This window comes from Hydra viridissima, unplaced genomic scaffold (assembly GCF_058129835.1).
Source record: "Hydra viridissima isolate aposymbiotic clone 2 unplaced genomic scaffold, HvirCarnegie_v1 scaffold_4, whole genome shotgun sequence".
Classification (NCBI taxonomy): Eukaryota; Metazoa; Cnidaria; class Hydrozoa; order Anthoathecata; family Hydridae; genus Hydra; species Hydra viridissima.
Window position 1 is genome coordinate 16,142,513 of NW_028324303.1, and position 26,210 is coordinate 16,168,722.

The 26,210-nt window shown below is 31.6% G+C and overlaps 2 protein-coding genes across 3 annotated transcripts; one reads left to right on the forward strand and one right to left on the reverse strand.

Moving 5' to 3' along the window:
* Positions 1-3,981: 3,981 nt before the first annotated feature.
* LOC149890132 (equilibrative nucleobase transporter 1-like) lies at positions 3,982-8,441 on the forward strand. Of its 2 annotated transcripts, XR_016451746.1 has the most exons (13): positions 3,982-4,678; positions 4,766-4,812; positions 4,942-5,018; positions 5,159-5,254; positions 5,366-5,577; positions 5,683-5,844; positions 6,305-6,423; positions 6,561-6,704; positions 6,821-7,053; positions 7,552-7,637; positions 7,781-7,854; positions 7,933-8,056; positions 8,137-8,441. XR_016451746.1 is itself a non-coding variant. In XM_090084979.1 (12 exons), the coding sequence occupies exons 1-12, from the start codon at positions 4,344-4,346 to the stop codon at positions 8,227-8,229; spliced, it is 1,716 nt and encodes a 571-aa protein (XP_089941105.1). In that variant the 5' UTR covers positions 4,204-4,343; the 3' UTR covers positions 8,230-8,437. The 2 variants fall into 2 exon arrangements, 1 of the variants encoding a protein (XP_089941105.1); XM_090084979.1 differs by lacking the exon at positions 7,552-7,637 and having other exon boundaries at positions 4,204-4,678; positions 8,137-8,437.
* Positions 8,442-12,126: 3,685 nt separating this feature from the next.
* Positions 12,127-18,725, reverse strand: LOC149890133 (uncharacterized). Its single transcript, XM_090083668.1, has 2 exons — positions 15,940-18,725; positions 12,127-12,534 (listed from the first exon to the last, which is right to left on the reverse strand). The coding sequence occupies exons 1-2, from the start codon at positions 18,209-18,211 to the stop codon at positions 12,506-12,508; spliced, it is 2,301 nt and encodes a 766-aa protein (XP_089939794.1). The 5' UTR covers positions 18,212-18,725; the 3' UTR covers positions 12,127-12,505.
* Positions 18,726-26,210: the final 7,485 nt, after the last annotated feature.

Genomic DNA, 26,210 nt, shown 5'->3' on the forward strand with positions numbered 1-26,210 from the left:
ATATATATATATATATATATATATATATATATATATATATATATATATATATATATAAATGATAAAGCAAAAAGAATGAAGTTAAAAACAACAACTGAGAAAAGACGTACACACTGAGACTTAATCAACCTGTCATATCAATAAACGATAAAGCGGAAAAAAGAAAAGTTAAAAAAAAAACCTTTGGGAAAAGACATTAACGCGAAGAGTCGTAAACGATAAAGCGAAAAGAAGAAAAGTTAAAAACAACGGCCGGGAAAAGACTTATTACGATAATGCATCAGCAAGAGATTATACGCGTTATCGGATGGATTGTCCACATTTCAACACGCCAAATTAAGAGTGGCCGAGTCATCTTGTGTGCGTCTTTTCCGATCGTTGTTTTTAATTTAACTCTCCCTCCTCACATATATTTACGTCTTTTCCGAGTTTTATTTAACTTTTTTTCTTACGCTTTATCACTTTTTAATATGAAGAGTTGATGAGTCATCATGTGTACGTTTTTTTGATCGTTGTTTTTAACTTAGTTCTCCCTCCTCACAATCCTGAGCTCGATTTATCTACTATTTTAAATCAGAATAAGAATGATCTTTAAGAGGCACTTTAAGACTTAACAAACCGCTTGAATCACTTTTGCGGTCAATGTTTGTGGTTTTAAGAAGACAAAAGAGTCGAAGAAGTTAATCTAACCCGAATTACCAATATAAGAAATCTCAATCGATCTATAGGCTGCCATTGACAGCATGGAACAAACTTGCAAATAGTAGAAGCTTTAAAGTTGTTTTGCAAGAGAGTGCCGTTGACTTAAAAACAAAAACGGTTTTTGAAGAGTACGCAAAAGAAAAAACAGTTCAATTTTGATCTGCAGAAACCCTGCGTTACAATATTAGTGATCAAGAAATAACTTAACTTCACGTATTTATTGATAATGTAAGGTACTATGCACGATTGTCTGGCATGTCTGATCTTTTTCGACATGTCTGATTTCTTTCAGAATATCATAGATACCGCACACTAGAAACATTTTTTATAATAAAATGGAATATAGTAAAAAAATGCGACTTATGATTTTTTTAGATCACGATTCATATTAGATGGTATAGATGGATAACGTGTAAGCTTTTTTGTTTCAAGCAGTTGAATCATGAAAACTTAGTTTTTATTACCAAGATCAGAAACACATTTCACATTTAGGGGCAGGCAGACCAAAATAAGATATTTAAGAAACAAATGTTCGGGGACAAATAAACATAAAGAACACTTAAGATTTTGATCATAGTAAAGCTATATAATAAAACTAATGGAAAAGTAACGAGAAAAGCTTTAAAAATGCAACAATTAAGATAGCAAGTAAGCAGGGCGAAAATGAGGTAGTTAAAGAGCTATTATTCTTTCGTTTCATAACTAAAAAAGTTTATAATATATTTTCATTCTATAGTTTAAAACTTATTCACACCCATACCTCTAAAAAAAACCTGATACCATCGACACGAAAATAAAAACAACCAAATTATGGAAATTTAATTTATTTTATTTTTTGAATACTCTTATGAACTGATAAACCCATTAACTGAGGAGATTGAAATATATCTAAAAAAAGAAAAAGGTGAAGTATTAGTTTACTTAAACCAATTAATGCTATAAACAAAAATATTATATCACATAATCACACAAGTAGTATCCTCTAACTAATTAGCAACACTTTTTATGAACCCATAACCTACAAACGTTGGATTTGAAAAAATAATCTTTGTTTCTAGTATTATTGCATCACAAACTTTATACGCTATCTAAAGAAAAAACTTGAGGCTTGCAAAAAGATGATGATACTTCAAAAATCTTCAAACTAAGTCTTTAGCGGCATGTTTCATTTCCTTCTTAAAAGTATATTGAATTATGTTCATTACACAATATTCTCAATTTACAACACGTACTTCATGTATGTATAACCCACTAAGAAGACTCCACTATAAAAACTTAATTAAAAACAATATTCTTTTCAGTTTGTATCGTTGTAATATCTTATTGTTATTGTACTTATGTCATAGTACTTATGTCACAACCATAGCGTAAGATATTTTATATTACGCCCTAGAGAATTCCAAAAATTGTATATAAATTGTACAACTACGGATAAGTGGGCAAGAGAGAGAAAAGAAATATATAAGCATAAAAGAAATATAATCGTCTTGATTTTACATGTATGAAAACATATGCTTTAAAAAAGCTGAGCTCATTGCTAAACTATATTAAGCTACTGTTCCTATTTGCTAAATTGATGATAGTTTGTTACTAATGTCGCTGTAGAAGAGCTTTCATCCCATTTAACACAATTGGTTTTTCTTCACCATTGCTATTCACACTAATTTCTTACCATTGCTATTCACGCTAGATACAATTAGTAATATTACTGAAGCAATAAAAATAATTGATTCCATGTAACTCTAACTTCTAATATTGCTTTACTGAACAACAACAACAAAAAAAAAGTTCAAAAGAGTTTCATATAAAAAAAATAATAAAATAAAAAATCGCATTTATAAAAGCTTTATAAAATTGTGGTCTGATAGTTGTCTCATTTTGCCTCACAAAAGTCAAGTCGCCAAATTTAAAATTGTTCAAAAGGTTCAATACTCATTTAACCGGATACAAAACCCATTTAACCAGATAATACAATGCTTATTTAACCAATAAATTAATACAATACTTATTTAACCAGAATCTAAAAAGAAAACAAAGTATAATGACAGAAAAATCTCATATCTATATTAAAAAAAAAAAACAAATTTGCATAAAATACTGTTTTCCAATCGTTGTATCGCTTAAGAAAACTTTGTATTTGGCTATGTGACTGAACGAGAAAATTTAAAAATTGTATTTTGATGCTTTCAAAATTATCTTTACTATGACTGAATTCAAAGTGAATTAGTTTCAAATTCAAACGGACGTAATGGGACAGTTTTTTAACAGGGATAATGGGAAAGATGTTTTTAATGCTTTAGAGCTCAGCTCAAAAATTTTTGAGCTGAGCTATAAAACTTTAAACACAGCTGTCCGATTATCCCCGTTCTTTCCAAATTTGATGACAGTGTATGGTTTGTATTTCTATCTGACTTACAGTTTATAATAAGCATGTTTTAAAATGTTCAATTCAGATTGCAGTTTACATGCAATTAAGTAAAACTAGTTTAGGGATGATTTGGCAATGTTAGGTAACTTTTTTAATTTAGGTAACTTATTACGAGCATAAACACTGTTGAATATTAATGCATTCTGCAAAACCAATAGGTTTTAGGAAAGGAGAATCGGAACTTCCTTTCCAAGAGCTCCTATGATTACATACCCTTTATCAACAGAGCCAAGCTCATCGCTTCGAGATTGTAAAGAAAGTTAAAAGAGGCCATAGGCTCAAAGTAGAACGGAATGTTAAAATGTCCAAACTAAATCTCAATACAAATTAGGTTAGCCAATGCAAGTTAGTTTAATTTAGACCTACGCGATTAGTTGTCATTTACACATTTCAGAGCTTCGCTTCAGCAAGCGAATAAAACCTCAACTACATTTAGGTGGAAAAGTAAAACAGCTTGTTGTCAGCTGTAAAAAATCAAATTCAAGCTAAAAAATCTTGATGAAGAAAATATTATGACTTCTACAGCAATCAGAATTTGGCAATACTGGATATTATACTATTGGGAAGAGCACAACAAAAAACATGAGAACAAGAAGATTAATCTTGTTTGGATTCCCATAAGTGACATAGAATTTTAAAACTTTACTTTAAAACACAAGGATTATGTTCAGTGAATAATCTTCTTGAAAACTGCCTTGTTTTTACTCAGTTATTAAATATTATTACAACCATGTAATTATAAAATTAAAAATTGAACTTAAATACTCAATGAAAACAGTGCCGAAAGATGATAATTCAGCAAATTATTTTGAAGCTAGACTTATTTAAGTTTTTAGCCAAAGCTTTCCAATGAAGCGAATCAAGGAGGTTGAGCCTGCAGAAGAGAAATTAACTTGGAGAAGACAAAAATATCTCCACAGCGGTCTTCTAAATAAACAACCAAAATGTTAAAAAAAAACAAAAGTGGTTTTGTGTTTAATCAAATTGAATAAAATCTCGGATATTAAAATCTATCCAATCACAGCGAATGTTTGCATTCATTGCAAACAATACTTTCATTTTTAAATATTCACGATATCGAATTGTGGTTTACTAAAATATAAAAGGAAAATGTAAGGTGAAAACAATAAGGTGTTTAAAAATATTTTTCTAAGCTTCACTTTGAAATTAAATAAGTAATGGTATTGCACATTTTGCTTTCTTCGCGGTAGTAATGGCTACGGTAACAAACTCGAACTTTAGAAAGCCATGCGTTCTGATCATTTTTATAATACTCTGCTGCTTTGAAAACTTTCTAATAGCAGGTCCGATATACGGTTACTCATCAATCTTGGAGATCTTCAAGAGAGTAAAATTCTATCATCATCTGTGCGGTTCAGTTAACGCAACTTCACTCAGAGGAAATCATTACGCAAAAACCTGCGAGAAGCAAGACCTGGCTTTAAACTCCGTTTTTATATTTGGGATGTTTTTTCATTCTATCTTAAAGTTTCCGATTGGTTTTTGCGTAGATCGGTTTGGACCTCAACTCTGTCAATATGCCGGATGGTACGACCTCACATAACATTTCCTAGATTCTTTTTAAAGTATTTCTTCGCAAATAAAAACAATTTTGATCGTTTATTTTTTTTTCAGCGTGTTCCTGATATTTTTTGGAATAAGTCTTGGACTCGCAACTCCAGGTTAAAATTTCCTCTTTTTTTAAAATTGCAACAAAGTCAATCACTTCTTACATTAAATCAAACAAAAATAATGATTTTAAGGGGTTTTATTTGTTGAAAACGCAAATGAATATTTATAAAACTTTTTAGGTCTGGAATTTCTGTTGTTTGTGGCGTTCTTTTTTCTTGCCACAGCAAGTTCGACTTTGATGCTAAGTGTATACAAGGTAATAAATTTGAAAAAGGTGCTAAATCTGAACAAAAGGCATTTAAATTTAACAAACCTTTATTCATTAAAAGTAAATTGCTTTTTAATGGATTAGATACACATTAGTAGAATTTTTTATGCCTAAATTACTTTTGTAAGGCTGTTAATGTATTGTGTTGGAAATGGAAATCAGTGGGAATGTGCATGATCAGCGGTGCAGTTGATAGTTCTTCAGCTATTTTCCTGATTTTTCTGGTGAGTTTCTCTTTTTTTCCCTAAGCTTTTGCTTAAAACAGTTTACGCATCCATTACGCTCGAGTGTTTGTCTCTTAAAGCACTTCAAATGTGCCTTATTAATTTGTTTAGACTTCGTTTGAGTTGGGGCTGTCTTTAATGACGATTTCGATCAGCTACATTGTTTTTACGATTGTTTTTGTTACCAGTGTTACCTTGGTTTTCTTTCCAAGTAATGAAGATGTATTGATGATTATGAAGCAAGATTCACAAGAAGATTTAAGTTGTTGTTATCAAAGCAATTCATATGAGAATGTTGAAGAAATGCCATCGAGTTGTAAACGGTCGGTGTGTTAACTCATAATCCTAGAATTTTGACAGAATATATTTAAACCATGACATTTATTGAAAGACACCGATGACTTTCAATTTGGAATTATATAATTTAGAATTTCAACATGGGAGTTAAACAATTCAGGACAAAGTTTAAATAATGACACTCAGTGTCCAGCATGTGCGACAAATTCAACGAGCTTTCAATACTGCTCTTGTTCTTCTTTGCTGTTCTCTCAGTCATCAAAAAATGAAGAACAAAGGGCACCTTTTGAAAGGTATAAAAACTCTTTTTCATGCAATATCAAAGGAGTTTCTTGCAATTTTGATAGCGAAATAAAGAATTTATAAAAGGAATATAAAAAGTATTTGTAGACTTAGAGTGGGAAGAGGAAAAGGGGAGAGGTTAAATAGTAATAACAGTATATATATATCCGGGTTGATCTAAAGCAATATATAACATATATAACATATAGATATTACATATAGTTATTCTAAGAAAAAGAAATGTCTCAAAAGCGTTTTTTAGCTTGTCTCTCTTTAGTGCTTTGTAAGTATATCTTTTATTTACAAGTCAATAAGACAATTCATAAGAATCATACGGCAAATCAAAGACCATTATAATTATATTTTATTGATGTTTTTTAAAGGAACTCATTTTAATAAACATTTATAAAAATCTTAATTAGTGGCTTACTTTGTTAAGTATTTTTTAAGCCAAATATGTAACTATTTTAGTAACAACGACAGCAGGATGCTTAACCCTGGATGCAACGTTAGTTTTCTCGACGGCCACAAAAATCAAGAAGAAGTTCAAAATGAAAAAAGTTCGCTTCTTAAAAAAAAGAAAGACTTTAGTAAGTACCATAATTGCAAACGAAGCACGTGAATCGAAATAACTTTATCTGAAACATTAACACCAATGACGTTGACGTTGACGTTATTTTTTTACGGCTGTAGTGTTATATGTATCATAATATAATATTTGTTTCAGGCAACTTGTCACTGAAGGAATGTTTGTTTTCTTGGAAGAATACTTTATCTGTGATGCTCTTCAGCCTGTTGCTATTAAAACTTCTTTACTTTGTCGGAAACCTGGATAAGTATTTGACAAACATTACAGACAATAACAAGAATGGTTTGTCTTTGCTAATTTCAATAAATAAAGTTAAAACCTTTTTTTAAATCTTGAAAATCCTAGAATACTTAACAAATCAAATCATGAGCCATCAAAACTCTTCTTTTGTTTGACAGTGTTGGCTTATATCAAGTATTTTGGTTACATTCAATTCATGGGCGTCACTTTGGCGCCATTATCAGCTTTAGTTCTCCAGCAATCTGAATCCAGTAGGACAGAAACTGCTGGTCAGCCCCCACTTAAAAAGTACATTCAACGTGTTCAGGGTTGCATAGCTCCGTCAGTGATTTTGATTTTAACTGTGTTGATATTAGATGGTCTTCAACTAGTGAAACTCCTCGCATTGTGTGTAAGCATTTTTTCATAACGGTTTTCTAATAAATACTTAGAAAAAGTGAGCCACGCAAAAAAAAAAGAAAAAGAAAAAAGAATTTTGTACAAGTTTGTTAAGCCATCACCAGAAGACCATCAGTTTTAGCAAAAATCCTCCTCGAGTATTTTTTTAAAGTTAAAATCCGCGTAAAAAACAAATGACTAAAAAATAAAACTTAAATTCTTCTTTTAAACCATTTGTTTTAAGTTTTTTAGATACGTAAGTGTTCACAATATCTGAAAAATTAAAATAGCTGTTAATAAATGCATTCCTTATGTTTGATTTTTAATTTACTAGAGATGTGACGTCGATTTTTCTTTTCTTTTTTTTTTTTTTTTATTAAATGACATTTTTTATTCGATAATTGTTTATCAAAAAGAAAAAAGATTTTAAAAAAAAAAAGATTTAACTAGAAATGAGAAATGAGAAACAATATGTAAGTTCTGTCACAATTTTCATTATTTTATTAACAAGGTGGGTCATATAACTTAACTAAAGAAGCTTGTATTTGAAGTATTTGTAAAATCATTCTTTACCCAATTCTCATAATTGCAGAAAAGGTAAGAAAATATTTTTGATGACCTCATAGATTTTAAAAAAAACTTAAAATCTAAATAAAAAAGCTGCGGAAGAAGTAAAAGTTGAATATGCTTTAACTTGTTTGACATCCTGCAAAAAAAAGTTATGTAAATCTTCTTTTTAGATTCCTATCTTTGTCTTATACTTGTTTGGACTCAGCCTGCTCTTTTGTTATGTGTCAGTGTTTATTTCTCTAGCGTAAGTTACATTGTGTAGAGATGATACCAACGCTTCAATAAAATGGAATACTTTTTTAAAATAGCAATTTCCTATTAGGTTTCCTCCTCAGCATTTCTGCTCAATTTACGGTTTCACAACGCTAGTTACCGGGGTTATTTTGCTATTACAATACCCAATTCTCTCACTGGAAGAAACTGTTTTTATAGGGAATCAGTTTTGGGTTAGTTGCTCTTTTTATTAAGGCCTTAGATTTTATTTTCTGCTTACTATTATTATTAAATGATTCATTTATTTGTTTAGGTGAACGTTATATTTTTTTTTACATCTCTGTTACCTGTTTCATTTCCTGTTTATCTCAAGTATCATTGCAATCAATTGATGAAAATATCATAGCGGTGGGTCAATTAAATATCGTCCAGTAGTCAAGTCAAAAATGTTTAAAGCACCGAAGTTTTCAAACTACAAAAAAGCAAAACTACTTACATTATTACAGCGATATCAAACAAATATGTTGCTATCAAATATCTTGTTGTAGTAGAATTGGTAAAGTAGTTACTTTTAGAGACTTTTTCAAAAATAAAAATAAAAAACAAAAAACAAACAAACAAAAAAAATATATATCATAACTATATTCAACATTTATAGCATATTTATAGCATATTTATGCCTAACTTATATATATATATATATATATATATATATATATATATATATATATATATATTACAATATATATTACAACATGCTAGTGTTTATTTTTTATATATATTAAATACTTTGAAATAATCAATCTTTTATAAAGAATTTTTTAATATTTTCTTCTTTCTTGGAAGTGGCAGTGTTAGGAGTGGTTTGGGGGAGCCACGGCTCCCTGACCCTTCTCTCTCCTCTCCCTGTCACGTTTTCATCAGCTTTATCTTTTATCATTAGAATGTGATTTTAAGGACGAGCTAAGAAAATACCCTTTAGTTTTATTATGGATAAATATAATATTTTCTTCTTTCTTGGAAGTGGCAGTGTTAGGAGTGGTTTGGGGGAGCCACGGCTCCCTGACCCTTCTCTCTCCTCTCCCTGTCACGTTTTCATCAGCTTTATCTTTTATCATTAGAATGTGATTTTAAGGACGAGCTAAGAAAATACCCTTTAGTTTTATTATGGATAAATAAAATCTTAATGAAATAAACTCGAAACAAGTTTCATCTACACTGTTACTCATTGTATTAAAATCAATTTCACCAATAACGTTAACCTTGTAAGAAAATGGCTTCGACATGAAAATGAGAAATGAAATTTTAGCCAGATGTGTGGAAAACGTAAAGGCCTTACATTATAAGATTTTAAAAACGGTAGGGGTGAGTGGTGAGAAGTCGGACAAGGGAGAGTTGGGACAGCTCATTTTTTCCGTCATTTTTGGACCAAATATATGTAACATCATAATATATCATCTTAATGTAACACCAATATAATAACATCGTAACTTTGAACTTGATTAACTTATCAAGTTAAGTTTCTTTATTCGTTTATTGATGTATGGACCAATCAGTTTTTGATTTTTGCTCATAACAAGGAATTTGCATTTGATTTAATGTGACTAACTTGCTGTGGAGAGTTACCGTACCACTTTTCACCACTCCTCTCTACAAGTAATCAAAATTTCAATTACATAAATTCGATTACTTGGTGACTGTTAAATAATCGGGAAAAAATGTAACAACGATGCCAGATACAACTTTAATCAAAAAAAAAAAAAAAAAAGGGAAAAAATGACAGTGACATCAGATGACACCTCTAAAAATAAAGCGGAGTTTTTATTTTAGCGTTAATTAATAGTATAATAATGTAATATAACATATCAAGATAAAACCTGATTGAAAGATTTGGCGAAAGTTAATTTGATGTATTTAATAAACCTAATATAAGAAAGAATGTTAATTAATCTCAAAAAATGAACATTTTGCAAAGGCTGTGGATCGACGCAGCAGCATTATCCCCATGTACATATTAATTCAGCCATTAAACCATTTACGACTGTTAATGACTGACATCACAAATTTAACCTTTTTCGTATTTTCCGTTTTTCCTTTTTATTAATCATCAGAACTGAGTTCACCTTTTTTAATTAACGTGTCACACTTTTTAGTTAAACGAAGAGGGGGTCAACAACTTCATTGTTTGGGCTAAGTCATTTAACAAATAAAACTATTTAGTTATTTTAAAACGTTTGGCAAAACTCGTAATTTTAATTCAAAATCAAAAATCTTAGTTCATGACCATTCCACCCAACAGCTGTTTCTGATTATTTTTAATCATATATTTTTCCTTTTTAACCATATAAATTATGGTTTAGAACCTTTCATTTAGTCAAACTTATTTTCTATTTCTAAAATTTATCAGAATTTCAGGTTTGATATTCATTGAGAACTCGTTCCTCAATTGAAAGTGTTTATGATATTTTTCTTGTTCAGAGTTATGATAGAGCTTATAAAAAGCTTGAAAGAAAGTTTTATGCGAAAGTAGAATTTGAAACCTTTTTATTTAACAAACCATAATTAAATTGTTATTAATTCTTTTTACACTGAATGATGATATTATTTTAAAATAATTTTATAAATAATCAATTCAATCTTATTAATTGTCAGAAAATTGGGTTCGTTCACTGCAATCGACTGCCGGAATAATCTACTGACTAATCTGGTAACTTCTGAAATATGAAAACCATTGAAAAAAACATCGGCGACAAAAATATCAATGCAGCGAGTTCTTTTTTTAAACAGTTTTACTTCAAACTCGCTCACACAAAAAAACTATTGGAGAAAAATGCTTACCAAATTTGAAAAGAATTATTTCGCTGATCTTATCACAAAATGTGATAGAGAAAATAACAAAACCCCATTCTATTTTCTTGGAGGATGCGTTGGGGGTACGTACTTACATATTTTTTTAATTAAAAGTAATTCACTATGCCAAAGTCCCTGATAATTTTAGCATCTCTCCTTACAAAAAAGAAATTGGTGCATTAGAATTGTTTTAATATCTTTTTTTCCTCATAAAAAAGAAACCAAATATGATATAAACATTTTTTTGGCTTGAGAGAAAAAACTTTGATACTTTTAATATTGAATTTATGAACTTCACTGGATTCAATATTTTTTTAGTTTATTATTGAGCAAGTGCGATTAAGAAAACATACCAGAAAATGCTTTTAAAAATGAGGTGCGCAAAGTTTTAATTCCATTTCCGTCAAATTTTGTTCTTCTGCCAAATTTTTAGATAAATACTTTATAAAGTAATGTGCTTTTATAGTTCTTTTTTTCTATGAAAATTTCCAAGAAAACTTCTATCTTAATGAGTTTAATCGCATTTAATGATTTTTACGAGATTACGAGGGAAACTAATAATAATACATTTGAATGATGCCAAAAAAACTGCAAGAACATTACCTGTTATTGCATTAGAAATACTCTAAAAGAAAAACAGAAAGTATCCAGTTTTAACTTTGGTCAGAAAGGCCTAAAAAATAAAAAAAAAAAAGAATGGTCTTTATTTTAATCTTGGGACCGAACCCAAAGATAAATTGTAATCAAATCACGAGATGCTTTAATAAAGTCTGTGAAAAACGTATTTCTTTAAATAAAGGAAAAAACTATTTCATCAGAAAAACTTCAAAAGCTCCAGAAAGATTAGGCTTCTGCTCACACAGTTTTTTCAAAAAGACTTCCTTTCCAAAATTGAAAGAGTTTTTTCTTTAAATTAATTGTAAAAATCATAACTGTCAATATCATATAACTAATGTTTAAACAAAAAAAGTCTTTTTTTTTATGTTTGTTTGCTTATAGTTTGTTAATTTCATATAATTTTGTTTTTTACGGAAAGGCCATAAACTTTTGATTTACAGTATGCGCCCTTAAAATCTGCACTAATTTTTTAAAATGGTAGGTCGTGAACACAAGTAAACAAGAAAATAATTTCGGAAAAATGATTTATTTCATGTTCCATGATACTTCATTCTGTTGATATGTTCGTTCTGCTGATACACAACTTTGGCATCAGGTTTTAAGTAAGAGATAATCCATAGCCGAAAATGCTCTGCTAAGATTTTAATGTACCCATCTGCATTGATTTTGACATTTGAATCAATAAAAACAGGAGGGATCTTTAAGCCATTTGAGGTTACACCTCCAAGCACCATCATAGAAGCAGGATGTTATATTCTGAACTGGAACCTTATGGATACTGGAACCTTATGGAATCTTTTGGCTTTGAGGTGTTAATCCAGCGATCAGCCCTGCTATTTGATAAAGAATCCACTGTAAGACCTTTTTTAGTTGGAGAGAAGAAATATTGGTTGTACTTTCTTAAGGGTGGACAAAAGTTTCTCACAGCTTGTTTTGCCTTGACTTCTTTAATAATACGGTGCCTTTTGGATCTAGCTCTAGAATTGGCCTTCAGTTTATATTTAACAAATTTTCTGACAGTGTGCTCACTCGCTGTTGCAGTCCTCACTGTCTTTATCTTTCCACTTCCTGATTTCTTTTTTATATAACTAAACATTTTAAATCGACGTAAAATATCATACACAGTTCGTTTAGCCATTCCAAGTCTTGCTGCAATGTCCTCGAACGTAAAACCCAAGAGATAAAACCAAAAGATAAAACCCAAGAGATAAAGGTCAACAGAGGTCTTTTTTTTGGCAGTGATCTAAAAAAAATATCAAACTTTTCATATTATTACTTGTTTACGAACAAAACAAAGATTTCTAAACCATAAATCAAAACAATGATTCCAGCATAAAAAGTTTGAAAAGGGCGCCAAAGTTAGAATGGATAAAAAGGCCACATGTTGTAAGTTAAATTTTTGAAGAACACCAACTATAATTTTGAAATAGTTGTATCAATTTGTTAATTTAAAATTTTAACACTTTTTCATACAGTATCAGCTAAGCATAATCATTTAAATTTTTAAGGATTTTCAAGTGTGGTTGTAACCTATCCCTTTGATACAGTCAAGGTGAGTGATACTCAAATAACATAGGTTAGAAGAGTAACTACTATAAAAAGCGGGTTCTGGCTCATTGACATTTTTGCGCTGGCTCATTGGCATTTTTGCGCAGGATTTTTTGCGTATTTCCATTTTTGTGCATTTTCATAATGAGATGTCATTATGAAAAAAAGGTTGTGAATGACTTAATTTATTCTTTGTAGTGGTTCTTCAAACTATTGTCTACGTCCATTAAGTATTACTGTTGGTCCTCTTTCAATTATTTCATATCGTTTTTGTTTTTTAAGAGTTAATTTTTCTTCTAATGTAATTTCAAGTACAGAGGGTCTTCTTATAATAAGTTTAACTTTAATTTTTCCACCAGGTTCAGTGGGTTCTGTTATAATTATTTCAGACGGAGGTCTTTCAATTCTTCGACGTCGTTCAATAATATCATGTTCTTGGTTTCTTTCTCTCTCATCGCGTATTCTGTTTGCTCTCGTTTCATAATTTTCTCGTTGGTTTAAAAGCTCATATTGCCGTTCTATCATTTCATCGTAATAAAAAAAATAACGTAAATCTTCAGGATCGCTTTCTACAATTTCAACATCTTCAGTTACACGGGTTCTTGTAATTATTGTTTCTCGTCGAGAATTCATTATTTGATAACAAGAAAGAATTTATTTAAGTCATTTTCATTTTTTTTTTCATCTGTACATTAGTCACTTGTGAAATTTTTAGATCCTTCAGATCTTTTAAGCGTAAATAAACACCTGACCGAGCACGAGATAAAAGCTTCCGGATTGACCGACTTGCGCGTCACCAGAGTTGAGCGTGACGACGAGCCTTCTTCCAGGTGCAACGCTTGGCATGGAGTCTGCTTCTCCAAAATTTCTGTAAAAGGAAATGGTGGTGGTGGACCCGATGGAAGCATTGGATTGGTACAGCAGTCCCGTTGACTTGTTGTTAAAAGAACTGATGTTTGATCCGTTCCATGAGGACAAGTAAAAATCTTCTAATCCAGAAGAGGAGAAAATACATTGACTGTCGCTGTCATACCCGGGGAAAGTGGTGTAATTGTTTGCGCTGTAAGGTGTCCAAGGACTGAGCACAGATCCATTACCTGGAGGTAAATTGGCATCGTACATTCTGACTCTAGACTCCCACCAGTTTCCAGAAGCTCCGATGATGTGCATCCTTATGTATTTTAGAAACACGCCATTACCACGTCCTTTGGAGCTGTGTAGCACGTATTCGTCTCCGTAAGTGGTTTGGAAATAACGGAAAGTCCTCGAGTACAATTTGTAAAACGGTAAAGAGGGAGGAATGGAGGAGAGCGTGGTGATGAAGGGCTGAATCCAGTAGGTAATGGGTGAAGCTGTTTTGTTCCTCAATTTTATTTCGATGCTTGTGTTGAAAGGCATGTCGAGTGTGAAATAGCCTCCCAAAGAAGTGTTACTGTAAACATTACATCCCTGCAAAGAGTTGGCGTAATAGGGTCCACCCAAAGGAGAAAAAAGCAAGTCGCAAGCAAGAGCAATTTGGTCTGTACCTACAGCATCTGTGGTTTCTGAATAATTCCCCACGTTAATCTCCCCGTCTGTATGAATTCGAAGAAAAACGTTTCCAGGGATGCTTAATCCTCCTGTGACGGTTCCATTAATAGCCAACCACAACCTTCTTAAAATTCCAGGACCTCCAGAGTAGGTGAAGACCGTAGCCGCATCTGTCAGACCAGCAGCCACCGTTTGCGATTTTAACCCCAAAGATGAAAAGCTTGAATTTGGAATCAAACCTAAAAAGTTGGATTTTTGCGTCAAGACGTCTACATAGCTTTTCGTCGCTCCCTCTTGTGCGTTGGTTGGATCAGTCACGTTGATCAATTTATGAGAATTCAAATCCAAATCTGCAGTGCCCACAGTCGTACCACCTGAAGCATGCGTGTCTACGTAATTTTTCGTAGCTGAATCCGAAGCTGATGTAGGTTCCGACAGATTAGTCAATTTGTGAGCTGTCATGTTGATGTCGGTGTATGAAATAGCGTTGTAAGCGACTTTGGTGTCTACATACCCTTTTGTCGCTGCGTCTTTTAAAGCGGTAGGATCGCTCACATTAATCAACTTGTGTGAGTTCATGTCGATGATCCCTGTGATCGTGCTGGATCCATCTGTTTTAACACATAGACTCGAACTCACATCGACATAATTTTTAGTGGCGGCGTCATGAAGATTAGTTGGTTCGTTCAAATTGATGGCTTTGTGAAAATTTAAATCCAAATCTGCAGTTCCCACTACAGTTCCAGTACCACCTGTCACGTGATTGTCTACGTAATTTTTCGTAGCGGCATCGTGTGCGTTGGTGGGTTCACCCAGGTTGATGATTTTATGAGAGTTGTAATCCAAATCTGCAGTGATGGTGCTCGATCCGTCCGTTTTAATATAAACGTTGCTGGCTGAGTCTGATGTAAGATTATCAAAATAAGCACTGAATTCGCTTCTGTTGAATTTGTCAATCATTTTTTAATGGGGTAAAAATTTTTTAAATGAGTAAAACTTTTAAAAAATCACCAAAGGGTGTTGACAACGTCTTGAAAGCTGTCTCCCTCTTCGCATTTTTTCAAGACGTAAAGACACAAGTGTCCACAATAAGACGTGTTTCCAAATTGTACCCTTTCACTGTTGTAAAAGACAGGACTTTTCAAATAGTCAACGAGCTCGACGAGAGGTGGCTGAGCGTAAGAGTCAAAGCTGAATTTTTTATCACCGTCTTTGAACCAACACACCCAATGAAACCCATCTGTGCTCGAATCCCCTGTGTTAACAATTCCACATTCTTTTTTTCTTGGCTTTTTTGGCAACGCGTCTCTGACAAAAACTCCTCTAAAGTTTTTTATTTTTAGTTTTTTTGCTGCTTCCATCAACTGAATAGTGGATAAAGCCTCGTTTGGTAAAACAATTCCCTCCACATTTATTTTTTTGTTTCTCATTTTTTTTTATTTTGTTATTTTTTTAGATCCGTGAAAAATTCTTCGAATTTTTTTAAATTTGTTTCTCCTCACCTTTATCACTTACCTTTTTGTATCCGCGATTATCCCTCTGCACTCTTCGATCAACCTTTTTGACTTACCTGAAATTTCTTTGTTTTCCTCGATTATCTTTCTGCACTCTGCGATCAACCTTTTTGCCTCTGTCTTTGGTTCTTCCTCTACACCGTGTTCTTCCTCTGTCTCTGTCGATTTTTTTAATTTGTAGTGACCATAAGCCAACGTGTGTATTCCATCTTCCAAAATGACTCTTTTGTCGTCGTTAGAGCTGAGTGCGACTTTGTTGATTTCTTCGGTGTAGACATCGTGATGATGAGATCGTAAGACATTCATTTTTCTGAGCTGTTCTTCTTTAGTCATTAAACATTCTTTATAATCTTGATGAGTGATGTGCTTTTCAACAACACATTTCTGAATTCCTTTGCATTTTTTGTGTTCTTCTTTTTCATTAAAGACCTCATAAGAGTAGAGCTTAGGACGAAGCCCAACAAACTCTTTAATTTGCTTACCACCTGTTTCATCCTTAAACTTACCGATGACCTTTTTATTTTTAAACCCAACGTCAAATGCAAAGTTTTGAACGGCAGGATGATCTTTAGGAAAGTCGCTCGTGTCAAACTTGCTTTCAACGTCATCAGCAATGTCTTTGTAAAAGTCTTCCGTTTCTATTTCATAAAAGAGCGAATCAGTATCAGTCATGAGTAATTTCAGCTTATCCCCGTATTTAGGTTTCATGTAGTCGTAGTGATGTTCATACATGAGGGTTTTGCTGATGTCTAGGATGCTCATTCCCAAGAAAACAGGTTTGTCGTAAAAAACAAATGTCTTTTCCATGTGAACCGCGATTACGTTTTCATCAAAAATGGTGTTTCGTTTATATTTAATTTTTTTAGATAATTTTATAGCTTCTTTTCTCGTGGTAATGAGTCTAACATCAACGCGTTTTAGAATATTCTCCATGGTTTTCCCAAAGACAGAGTTGTTCATGAGTTTGAAAAATTCTTTATCAGATTCGTTTGTAGCTTCTTTTCTCTTATCGGTGTTGAGATCAATATACTTTTTAATGAAAGGTTCTTCTTCAAAGGTGATACCTCGATGAATTTTTGTAGTGATCAACCCCATTCGTTCATAGAGTTTTAGGTTTTCATGGTGAATAACATATTTTTCTTTGTTGTTTAAATTGGGAACTAACTTTTCCACTTTTCCAACGAGCATTCTTTCAGGAGCTAAAGGGTAATCATTGTGTAAATCGTGAAGACTTTCAGGATAATCTAAATCGACTTCAAGAATGCAAGGCACGGATTTCCAATTTAAAAGTTCATCCTCAGTCATCCATCTAAATCCTCTAACTGGAAGAGGTTTGCTCATAGCATATCCATAAAGATTATTGGCGTCTAAATATTGAAGGAATTTCGAAGGTTCTGAGGGTTTATAATCATCACTCATGTATTTGTTGTTAGCAGTTCCATATCGATTGGAGATCATGCAGATTCCACCGCGTATTCCTTTTCGAAACATGTTGAGCATATCAATATCGGATATAAGCTCTATTACAACTTCAGTTTTCTTTAGCATAGCATCCCAAGCCAAACCAGGGGAGGTGTAATACCAAGCAGGATCAAGACCGTAATGTTCCATACAAGTGTCTCTAAAAGTTTCAAAGGCATCTGCCAGTATCAACACATCCGACACGTTGTACAAATCGTGATAATCTCTGAACGTTTTGCATTGAAACGTGTTCCAAACCTTTTGCGCATGCGCATATTCTTCGTCGCTTATTCCCTCGTGTCTAAGTTTTGAGAAAAACGCTTCTTTTGGTGGTAATTGCGTTTCTTGAAATTTATCGAATCCGTCCACCCAATCGTAAGGGTATACACCTTTTTTACAAAGCAAATTAAATTTTTCACCTTCAAAATGTAATGCAAGGCTTTTAAACTGCTCTGGCTTTAAATTTTTAGACAAAATATCCAATTTGAAGGAAAGGAATTTAAAGCTGTCGATGAACCTCAATTCAATTTTTTTGTTTTTTGGTTTTCCATCTTTTCCAATGTACTCTCCCACTTTGATTTTTTTCGAGAAGCTGATATATTTTTCTTCATTGTTGGGTATACAAGTGATCTTTCCACCTAATTTCTTGATGATCAAATGAGCGTCGTAACCAGACAAGTTATGAAAAACGACTGGGATGAATTTTGGAACTTGAAATTTTTTATTGCAATCGTCGTGAGCCGCTCCTCGATATTTTCCAGTAAAATGACAGTGATCACGTACTTTGTCGTCTTTGAGATTTTTATTGCAAATGTGGCAAACTGTTGCGGATTTGAAATTATTTTCGTCCTCTTTTGTCAAAACCATCTTTTTTTTCTCGATTTTTCCGAAAATTTCTTTTATTTCTTTTTCCAAACTTTCGACAAAAAATTGAGCCACGTCTTGGTTCTCGTTTGACGATTCGGAAATGGATGGTTCAGAATCATAAACGGTTTCATCAAAAAAACATTTAATCTCGTTGTTTCTCAGTATTTTTTAAAACTCAATTAGCATACCAATTTTTTTTTTGTAGAGATACATTATTCAATGAAAATGATATATCTATCCTTCGCAAATAGCATTGAAACCAATAACTGATTTTTTACGGTTAGAACTAATACACCAACCTAAATTCCTCTCCATCAAATTTACAGTTGACAAGTCTAAATTTTTTTAGTGATTGACAGTTGACAAGTCTAAATTTTTTTTAAGTGATTGACAGTTGACAATCACTAAAATAAAACAACTAAAACTTGAGTATTTGTTGGAACATTCAAATAGCACTTGATGCAAATATCAGTTACAGATGACTTTCTTCTTTCTTTCATCAAGAACTTGTTTTCTTACATCAGAACAAAGATAGGGAATAGTGTTTTATAATCAAATGATGTTATATTTAGATTTGATACAAGTTCATCCATATTGCAAAACTTTGAGATGAATGAAACGGCATCTCCATAGATACAACCAATTCTTTGTTGATTAAAATTAATGTCATAGTCCGCAGCAGGATATATAGTGGAATTTAATGTGACAGCAGGTACATCCAACTGATCAAACTGTCTCATTCTATGTGAGAGAATGATTAATATCATGTACAACTTTATTATACAAAATCCAAAGTCGTGCCATTAAAGTACTTTCAAACTTAATGTACACTTTGAAACAGGATATTGAGTAATAATGCTTGTCTTACAGCAAATATTTTAAAATATTTGTAAAATATTTTTTTATTTCCAAATATGTGGGAAAAATATTTTGAAAGAAAATTTTATATCACCCAATCTGAGCAAATAGCTTTTCTTCATAATTAACATCTACGCTCTGAAGTTTAATCGACCCAAATAATTTGTCGAGTTTGCGAGACCGCAATTGTGAATTCGTCTTTGCATACATATTATCACCTTACAATCTATTTCTCTCAAGTCTTGAGATTTAAGATATTAATTCACAGATACTTTTACTTATTTCCTCTTTTCCTTTTTCTGTTCTGATAGTTTTACAACTACTTTTTGATATTCATATTGTGAGGAGGGAGAATTAAATCAAAAACAATGATCGGAAAAGACATACTCAACATGACTCATCAATTCTTCATATAAATAAACAATAAAGTGCAAAGAAGAAAAGTTAAAAACAACTGGTAAACACGAAGACCCATAAAAGAAAAAGCGAAAGAAGAAAAAGCTGAAAAATTTATCAAATTTTTTATAAATGTCTCGACGGAATTCCATATTTTTATATATGCATAAGAAATTTTTTTTTATAGCATTTGCACTTTTGCAAACATCTTTGTCATAATTTTCTTTCCTAATCCCTTTGATTTACTGTTCAACTTACATCTTACTTTACCACTTCGATCAATCAATCCATTAATATCTATTAAACGAGTCTTTGGGTCTACATACTTTTGCAAAATATCAATTGCTTTTGTGTTACAACACTAGGTCCAACATATTTTCCCAATGTAGTCTGTGAGTTGTCGAGTTTGCGAAACCGCACTAGTGCAAGGATTTGTCTAGCGTGCGTGACCGCACTTCTGCAGCTTTATCTATTAGTTTTGTTGCAACTAGAGTAGCCTCTAGAGTTTTACCAACATCTAAAACCTTTTTCCCAATTTGTGCGGCAGCACTTTTACCAGCGTCCACAGCTGCAGATGTAACTTGTTTCGTTCCCTTGCTTGTGAGTAGTCTTATGAGAATCCTTGAAATGCTATAAAAAAATCCTGCACCTCCATAGACATACTTTCACTTAAATCCGTGTTTTTTGTTAATAAACATATTTTTGTAACAGTAACAATGTTTTTTTTATAAAAACATGCATCAAAGATTTGTTGTCTTTTCAACTCATCTCCTATTGAAATACTTTGATTTCTAAGCCCTGTATTACCAACCCTTTTACTAGTAAAGAGCAACTCAAGTCTTTCTAGTAATGCATTTAAATCACTAGGTAAGAATATTGTGGTTACAGCACCTTTTTAGAACATATCTATCTGAATAATTTTTATAATATTTCTCAGCTCATATTTTTTCTTTGGTTTTTTCTTCATCATTAATACCCAAAGACTTTGAATATCTTCATATTTCGTCTACTATATACATTATCCCCTATTATAACACTATGATTGGAGAAACCAAATTCAGTGTTACCTATAATTAATTTACCTTTATTATCTTTAATACTAAAAGTTATGTCAGTGTCATTAGTTGCCTACTTTTTTAAATTTATTGCTGCTTATGGTTCAACTAGATTGTTTTTTTTTTTAGATTTATCCATGTTAGGTGTATTAAATACACTTGACCTAAAAAATTCATTACTTAAAGCAAGAGCTTTAAAATCATAATCTCTCGCAGAAGTAATGGCTTTCATTAAAGTCTTATTTTGCTCATTTGTTGTTTTTTTCTAAACCAGTAATACCTTCAATTATTGATACTAAGATTGGTTAATGATTGGTTTACACTGAATGGTGAAAAAGCCTGAAGCATATTTGTTAACAGCGCTCATAGCTTCTTTTTTTCCTATTTTAATGAGTAATGTTTTTTCATCTTTATCTTTCCTACTATGTGTCTTATCTCTTCGCTCTGCTTTATATACTTTGTCAACTCAAGTAGAACAATAGAAAACATTTCTTGTGAAACATAATTATCATTAAGGATATGTTTTTTCATTTTCAATATATTTTTCAGCCTTTTCAATAACTCCTTTTAATAAAAAAATCACCTACAATACTTTTGAATCCTAAGCCTAAAGCTGTGCCTCAATAGCTATTATTACTAGTGCTTCAACAATAGTGGATGAAAATCCAACACCAGCAATACCTAGTACCATATCAGCTGTGTTATATCAGAATTGTTAATTCCATTTGAGATTCTATGACATTTCTTACACAACTTTTCTCTAATGGCTTGCTCAAATTCTAGTTAATACTGAATCTCATAAATCTTTTAAAATCTTCCATGGATAAAAACCTGCAACATGATCGCTGTCGATGTCTAATTGAGGAACAGTTGGAAGTGTCGGATAAAAGTTTTCAGATTTCTACCATAATAAATGAAAAAAAAAAAATTTTAAACAAAAGCTGTCACTCACAAATAACAAACATACAAAATGCTTTACCTTTTTCGATGACCACATCAATCCAACATCAGTATCATCAATCAATCCAACATCAATCCAACATCTCAGTATCAGAGTTGTTCTTAATAGCAATAAAAACATCATAAAACACTTTGAAGTAAAGTCTCATTTTGTAAAGCAACTTTTCGTTTTAAAATATGTTTTAAAGAAATTAATAACATTCCTTTTGACATGGATACACCAAAAACATAATGACGAGTTCTTAGTTTTTCTAGCAGGTATCACAATATCTTCTTGACTATAAATGAAACTCGTTGTCTCTTTGTAGAAGATTTTGCTTCATCAGGATGGATAAATTTATAAATAAGCATTTTTTTATCTGATAAATATTTTTTTCATTTAATTATTAAATGCAAATAATATATTAAAATTAGTGCGCTCACAAAATCATTCCCAACAGAGGTTTAGAGCTAAGAAGACTATTTTATCTTAGTAGTAAACCGTGGCCAGTTTTTTTATCTTTACAACTAACATAAAACCCATCACTAAGTTCTCCAAGTCCAGATCCATTATATTAGGATAAAAATTTTTCTATTGCTTTCAATCTTACAAGCACATCCACCTTTTTTATGATAGAGTCCTCTTCCAAGTGCTCAATTCCAAATCGTTTTTGAGTAGCAGCACTACCCAGCAAGCACACAACGTTGAAACAACGCTGAAATAACGTTGATCAACGTCAATCAACGTTATTTCATACGTTGCTTCAACGTTGTGTGCTTACTGGGTAGCAAGACCAGATAGAGCACCAATTGCTGGTAATACAATTCTTGAAATTGTTGGTAAGAGAGAAGATACAAGTCTAAATAATAAACCTAAAAATCTACCTTTTATCTTAGTATTGTAAGCTACTTAACTTTTGTTCATTTTAATAGTAACTCCTTTACCATTCTTAAATACATTTGCAATCTTTTTAGTTTGTTTGTCTGTAAAGACAAGCACTTCTTTTCTTTTATCTGGTTTCTTATTTTTTAAATTCTGAACAATGTTTATTATTTTAGAATTTAGATTTAAATAGAGATTCATGCTAGAAAGGTTGTATCACTCCAGAAGGTTGTATCCAGCCAAAACAATGGGTTGTATCCACGTTATGCTCTTTCTCATTCAATGATTTAGATTAATAGGTTTTTACACATTCTAAACTGGCGCTAATTGCTTTAAAATATTTAAATTGGAATGAATCTGCTTAAACCAAAGTTTTGAAGTGATTTTACAAAAATAACTGTAAATGTAAGAGGATTAGGAAAAAAAATCAAAAAAACTTTTCTTTTCTTTATTAAGTCCAACTTTAGCTTCAAGAAAATAGTTTAAACTCAAACGTTATTTTGATAAACAGTCCCCTAAGTGACCTGCAAACCGTGAAAAGTGGTTCATCAGAATGATATTCTTAGCCTTTAATAACAAGTTATAAAAAGCGAAAACATAAAGAGGATGATATTGGGAAAAAACGAGAAATAAACTGAAACTAGTATTCATTGAAAACCAGTTTATGGAAGTGATGCTTTATGCACAATATGCATAAGAAATAAACAAGTTCCTCCAAAGGAAAGCAGTTAGTCATTGTGAAGATTGTGAATGGCAAAAGTACTTTACATCACACCATAGTAGTTGTAGTATGTTTCATGTATTGCAATTATAAAGCTAAGGACATGGAAATATATAAATATTTATATATATCTATTCCTTTTTCATGTTTCATGTATCTTAAATAAATTTATATATATATATATATATATATATATATATATGTATATATATTCGTATACACTTTGGTTTTTATTATTCCTTTTAAAGTGAAAATCACACCAAAGAAATTTTAAAATGAGCAGTGATGTCTGAATATTGCCTCGGAGAGCTTAAAAATTTATAAAGTAAAATAATGAAAAAGGTCTTTGGCATCTATTCCTTTTTCATGTATCTTAAATGACAACCAATTGTATTTAAACTATATCAAGTTATAGCTTTAATAGAATATATAATATATCTTAGTTTCTCCTGCAACTTATCTAATATTTTGAACTAGAACAGAACCTTCCTCATGCTTGATTGTTTGGTGTAAACAATCAGGGCGATAAGCATCTTCAATCCTTCTTCTTACATACTGCCGTCTTCAGTATCAAACAATACCAGTCGCAGCTTGATTGTCTTAAGCCAGTTTACAGGAAGTTTTTTTCCAATTTAACGGACACATTTTCAAAATATTTTATGTCATGTTTTGTTAAGCTTTGGGGGTCTTCCACTTCGAGTTTATTCGAAATTTTTAATTTCTGTTATGACTGTCTTTGAAATTTTTTTGTTTTTTGCATTAATTTGTTGTTGAAAAAAGCCTTCTTCATGAAGGACTAACTTTGTTACGTTCTACTAGTGTATTTTACCCATTTTAACACTTAGATAAAAATATACATAATAATACAAAAAAAAAAAAAGCTAACTAGAAAAAGTTTTGTTCTTAGAAAAACGAAAAGTAATATTAAGCGTACACTATATATGCCAATGCAATCGTATGGCTATTCACAATAAAATAATAAGGTTTTGTGCTGCTAGCTTGCAAAAGTCATTGAAAAAAATTGTTAGCTACGTATCACTTTTATTTCAACCTATCAACACAAGCAAATTACGAGAAAAGCTGCTAAGTCATAAAACTAGTAAACAACAACTTGTATTTTGTAATATACCTGTAAAAACACTGTTGTATAACTTTTACCTCCTGAAAATATTAAAATCTGACAATGTCGTACAAAAATATACTTCAGAGTACATACAAAGCAAAAACATCAAGAATGAAAATAGCTAAAATTTGACCTCAACTTGTATTACTTTACTGATTTTCTCGTTATTTAGTGACCGTACTTATGGTACCTTTTCTCCCTGCCGGTAACATATGCTGATCTGAACCAATTCGTATCTCGCTCGTTTGTTATTAATCTGTTCTTGCATTTTTGTTTATTGCTTTGAAGGCTTCATATTGGTACAGTTTGTAAAAATATTTCAAATTTTAACTTGTAACTATCTGTTATGTTTGAGTTTATGGCTGATTACATTATCCTACATTTTCAAAGCCATTTTTGCAAAACATGCGTGTTCGAATAGTATTATTTGAATACCATTTTAAAATTTTTTACATTAATGCCAATGACTACATTGAACATATTGGCACTCTTAACTCCATCCCGCACTTTTGGTGCCTTTTCTCCCAACCAGTTTTATATAATGCAAATAAACACCTTAGATGTGTAAACTATTTGAAATTTTGATAAATATTACTTTTGTTTATTAAAATAGTGTTTAGTATTGTTTGAAAAAAGATATTGTTTCATATAAAAAATATTCAGTAGCTATTATTCAAATATGTTAAAAAAACACGAGTTTTAATAAGTAAGCTAAAACTTATTCACAGTACTGTGTGTATATATACATATATATACACACAATACAGAGAATGGAAAATTATTCGTCCACCCACTGTACTTGCTTTTATTTTCTCGATTTTTATCCTTTAGAAGAAGAGTTGAAAACTTTGATTGATGCGACACGATAGTACATGATGTATAATACATTTATTTACACTTTCAGCTTTACATGTGTTTCTCTTCTCTTGTTATCGAAAATTCTATGATCCTAAATTCTATGATCCTAAACATACCTCCAAATTAATCAAAGGCTAGCTGAAGTAAAACAAGATTGAAACATTGCCTTGGCCACCTTATTCATCGGACTTCAACCCGATCAAAAATTTATGGGATGAGTTGGAACGACGAGTGAAAAAACATCAACCAAAGAATAAACAAGATTTAGAGTCTCTTTTGAAGCAAGAATAGCCTTTGATTAATTTAGAGGTATGTTTAGGATCATTGTCATGCATAAAGAAATATTGATTTTGCAATAAATATATTAAAAACATAGACAGCTTTGAACTGTTTTTTCAGGAATCTAGTCTTGAAGTTTCCGCTGCCAAATACATTAAGATACTTAGAGATTTTGAAAAATAGTCCATAGTTTGTTTTAGAATTCATTGGCATGAAAGGTGGAGTTTTCAGTATGATACATAATTTTTAAATTGGATGAAAAATAATTTATAATATTAGTAATTATTATTTTCCAGTGTTTACATTAGTCTATTACAGCCCACCACAAGGTTATCCCTGGCTTTCATGCGCTCTTGCCTTATCTTGCTTCGGTCAATAACTTGTGTTTTGTGATCATGTAAAATAATGCTAATATGCTCAAGTACAGCTGATACGGTAACTGCAGCAGATTTGTCAGAGAGTCCATGGAGGTCATAGACCAATCAAAGAGAAGAGAGAGACAATTAAATCTGCTTTGAAGATGATGATGATGATGATGATGATGATGATGATGATGATGATGATGATGATGATGATGATGATGATGATGTGCTGCAGCTGTGCTGCTTCTGTGCTGCTTCTGTGCTGCTGCTGCTGGAAGATTTTAATCATTAGCAGGCCGTTTTTGAGTATCATTTTGCTCAACGAATCTAACGATTCTGATATTGATGAGTCACTGGACTTTTCGAACTCAGAATCTTCTGACTCTGAACCAGATTATAACTATAATAGTCATATTTGTTGAGTAGTTATCGTTTGTCTGATATTTAAAATATGAATATTTATGCGATTTACTCACATTATGATACTCTAGTAATCCCTTTACAATGAAACATTTCTTTTGAGTT